This window comes from Octopus bimaculoides, chromosome 14 (assembly GCF_001194135.2).
Source record: "Octopus bimaculoides isolate UCB-OBI-ISO-001 chromosome 14, ASM119413v2, whole genome shotgun sequence".
In the NCBI taxonomy this organism is placed as follows: domain Eukaryota; kingdom Metazoa; phylum Mollusca; class Cephalopoda; order Octopoda; family Octopodidae; genus Octopus; species Octopus bimaculoides.
Genome location: NC_068994.1, coordinates 5,464,717 through 5,468,688, shown reverse-complemented (window position 1 = coordinate 5,468,688; position 3,972 = coordinate 5,464,717). Strand labels below are relative to the sequence as shown.

The window sequence follows — 3,972 nt, the reverse complement described above, 5'->3', positions numbered from 1 at the left end:
CTATTTCAAAATAGAAGACTATTTCTATAATAGTTTTCTATTTTAAAATTTTGTTGCAATTGTTTTCATACTTGGTTTACTGATGTAGTTTTATATGCTGAATTAACACACCAACTTCCAACTCTATTGATACATTAAATTTATACTGACACTAATAAGAATAATGCTAGGTTACAATAGAGTAGTTTACGAATGAAATTGTTAACATATTCATAAAAGATAGTCACTGACCAAGAACTCATCATTAAATGGTTCCACTTCCTGTTTCTTCTCAGAAACGTATTTCTGCAGATTTAACTTAAACGAAGTACTGGCCATGTTCACGTATATACTTTCGTTTTCGTTCAGCTGGGTTTCTTCATAAAGATGTGCTATAAAGATTAACAATAAAGATTGATAAGAAAGAATTGTATATACAGTTATTCGTAAACAGAAATACGCACTCTTATGCAAGCACATGCAATTCCGTTTACCTCTCAGAGAGAGAGAGAGAGAGAGAGAGAGAGAGAGAGAGAGAGAGAGAGAGAGAGAGAAGGATAGATGGATGGATGGATAGATAGATAGATAGATAGATAGATAGATAGATAGATAGATAGATAGATAGATAGAGGGTGTGGTCTAAATTGCGAAAAAGTGAAAATAATGTTGATATCTCATTTTAACAGATATATTTAACCAAAATTACATAAAAATATCATGAAATACTAAAGAATAAATTTATTCAAGAAAATCGCATTGGCTTCAACCACGGTCTCCAGCAAATCTAGTCATAAGGCTTTCGTGAGGGGGAGCTATAGTAGAAAATAGTTGTCCAAGTTGCCACGCTTTGGAATTCAACTATGATACATATATGTAGGGAAACAGTTTTAAATATACAAAAGACAACATATTAAATCATAATAAAATAGTCACTGGTTTTCCGAGACGATGGAACGTTCACAAGACAGAGAAGAAAAATCGAAGAAACAGTGAGAGGTAATAAACCTACCTGTATCTTCAGGAACGGCTTCTGCACACTTATTTTCCGGTATTTTGCGGATTTTCTCGACATGTTTTGCAATTGGTCTTTTACCCCTAAATTTCCTAATGAAATATAGAAACATTTCATGAACTACAAGTGTGTAATTATCAATGTGATTGTCTAAGACAAAAATGTTAAGTATTATACAGTTACAGTATAATATTAAATAATACTATTAATAATGATACACCGCTCGTAAATTTATAGCAACAAATTAAAAGAATCAAAAAAGCGAACACCATGATCTTCAATTTCATGCAAAAATTGAAACAATAAGTAACCTGTATGACACATTATACTTACTTATAAGGTTAATATTCCTTTATAATATTCCTTTATAAGTTTGCGAGTGAAATGTTATTGCCAACATGAGAATATTTACTTCTCCATTCTTATAACGATTAAATTCTGCACATATGTGAAATACTGTTATTTTAAGCATTATTAAATACCTTGTGGTCATTATTTTCATCACTTTACGTTCAAAATTCATTCAGTTACCAACATTAATCGCTGCTAAGTTGATAAAATAAATGTTAAATAAATAAATCTTATTTTTGGAGACGATTCCAACTCGCTACACCAATGACTTGTCTTACGGTGCCAAAAAGACAATGCATAATTATTAGTAATATGTGTAGGTATCTACCTACTTACATACGTATCCATACACATACGCAAAATTAAGCACACGAACACACACACATATACACACAAACATTTGAAAAGTGGGACGATGAAATGTTCCTAGCTTAAAGGGTGTCGCACGGTTAGAGGCCAAACATTCCGAGTTCTTGTACAGGACTTAGAAAAACTGAAATTCCGCTGCAATAACTATGTGAATCGGAGAAGACAATATGTTGCATTAAATCATGATTAACTGATCCTTCTGTAGTTTTTTTACTCAAAACCAGGAACTTTTTAGCATACCCATCAAATAGGTATGGATATATCCTTAATGATTTAGCTGCCTGTATTTAAGGCTTTATCAAAATATATCATTTTTTTTCTTTTGTAAATTTACCTGAAGAAATTTATAATAATTGAGATAATAATTGTAATGGATGATTCATTAAATGTGCGAGAATCGGGAAATATGTTTATTTACCCTTTTTTTTTAGGAAGAAAAAATATTACTAAGTGAGATATCTGCGGGCAGGTATATCATAAACTTAGTTACTCTTCTTGTACTTATATGACGTCATCGCCACTGCGATCCTAATTGCAAGCCAAGTTTTGTTTCATGTTGGGGAACATATGGTTGTCAAATGGAACCAAATCAGGAAAATAGGGAGAGTGATCAACCAGTTCAAAGACACAGTCACACACGGCAGCCATTTAAATCAAGGACCTTCTTGCTGGAGCATTGTCCTGATGAAATAAGACCTCTTTCATCAGTTTTCCTAGGTATTTGGTGTTGATAGCCTTTCGTAACCGCCTCAGTAAGTTGCCATAGAATTCTTTATTGATGCTGTGCTCCTTTTGAATATACTCAATAAAAACAATGCATTTTGCATCCTCAAAAACTGAGGCCATCATCTTCTCTGCAGATGAAACGAAGTTGGTCTCATTAAGAGTAGGCGAGGAAGGGTGTTTCACAGAACGGGCTGTCGCTTTGTCTCTGTCCTACAGTGATGAGTCTAATACTCTTCGTGGCTTTGGAAACGTTCAAGAAAACTCTCTGGATCTGCTTCAAGCAATATCAGGTTTTCCCGTGATGTGATCTGCCTAGTGTGCTTTTGATCATGTGTCAGAAAACGTGACACCCACTGAGCAGAAACCTTGCTCGTGCCAAGCTCATTGCTCAGAATATTCTCAACTCTTTTTCAAGACTCTCCTCAACCACTAAATTCAGTTGCCCACTTTTGCACTGTTGATAAAGCTGGAACGTCATCCCTTACTGTAGCAGCTATGTCAGCATGAATGTCCTTGGGGCTTAAAGCTTTTTTCTTCAATTATTCAACAAAATCACGATGCCAAAGTTTGTCCGTTTTCAAGAGAATTCACTTCTAATTACATTTGAAGTCTTCTTTGTACAGTCAAATGTCACTTTACATGAAAATAACCTATATCTTTCGTAACAAGAAGTGTTGACATATATGCCTGCAATGTTCCATAGTTCTCAGCAGCAATCCTTCATAGTCAGCATACGAACGTTTCAGTATCTCTCGTACTTTAATCACGGTTGCATACGACACCACTAAATATGTCCTTTGCTGTTAAAGTGCTGTTTTAGTTACACCGTGAAAATAAACTCAATATGTTTGAGAATATCAACATTATTCAGCAACATATTTTATTCCCTCACTTCATGCTAACGAAATACTAATTTTAAATGTCGGGGTTTAGCGCAAAACTGAGGACTCGGTGTGAATGTTTGCAGTCTGCAGTCTGATGTCACAACTACCCGTGTTGAAATATCACAGAGGCGAAATCTGCTTTCATCCTACGAAAATTATAAAACTGGTTTTTAATGTTAATATCAAACTCATCGAGTAATGCTACAGTTCTTACTTCTGATATTAATTCAGAATTTAACACAATAACAGGGCAGTTACTACATTTAATATTCTCATAAGCAGTAACAATAAATCAGCATACATCGTAATTAGGAAAGGATATTGTATATTTGTATGGATTAGATTATATAGATTATGAATTATGAGGTATTCTTATATCACAATAACCGAAAATGGCACATAGTAAGGACACTAACTAATAATCTAGTGGTCATTTAACTTCATTAATTCCTTTTAAAAGTAAAAAAGAGGATTTAAAAAATAGCCACATACCAAAACCAAATCACAGTCACCAGTCCTATGATTAGTAATATGACCAGCAGCAATGGAACTATCACCAACACCGGGATATTTTGGGTAGACGGCTCTGGAAAATGAGAAAATGCATTGGTCATTTATACACAAATATATATATATATATATATATATATA

The 3,972-nt window shown here is 33.8% G+C and overlaps 1 protein-coding gene across 1 annotated transcript in view; it reads right to left on the bottom strand.

The window, feature by feature from the left end:
• The window catches only part of LOC106876628 (receptor-type tyrosine-protein phosphatase alpha), a 20,358-nt gene extending 16,451 nt beyond the window's left edge, over positions 1–3,907 (bottom strand). Inside the window, exons 1-3 of the mRNA XM_014925242.2 lie at positions 3,814–3,907; positions 989–1,083; positions 232–371 (exon numbers count right to left, since the gene is read on the bottom strand). Coding sequence (XP_014780728.2) covers positions 232–318 — 87 coding nt within the window. The 5' untranslated portion in view covers positions 319–371; positions 989–1,083; positions 3,814–3,907. The remainder of the gene's footprint in view (positions 1–231; positions 372–988; positions 1,084–3,813) is intronic.
• Between the last annotated feature and the right edge of the window lie 65 nt (positions 3,908–3,972).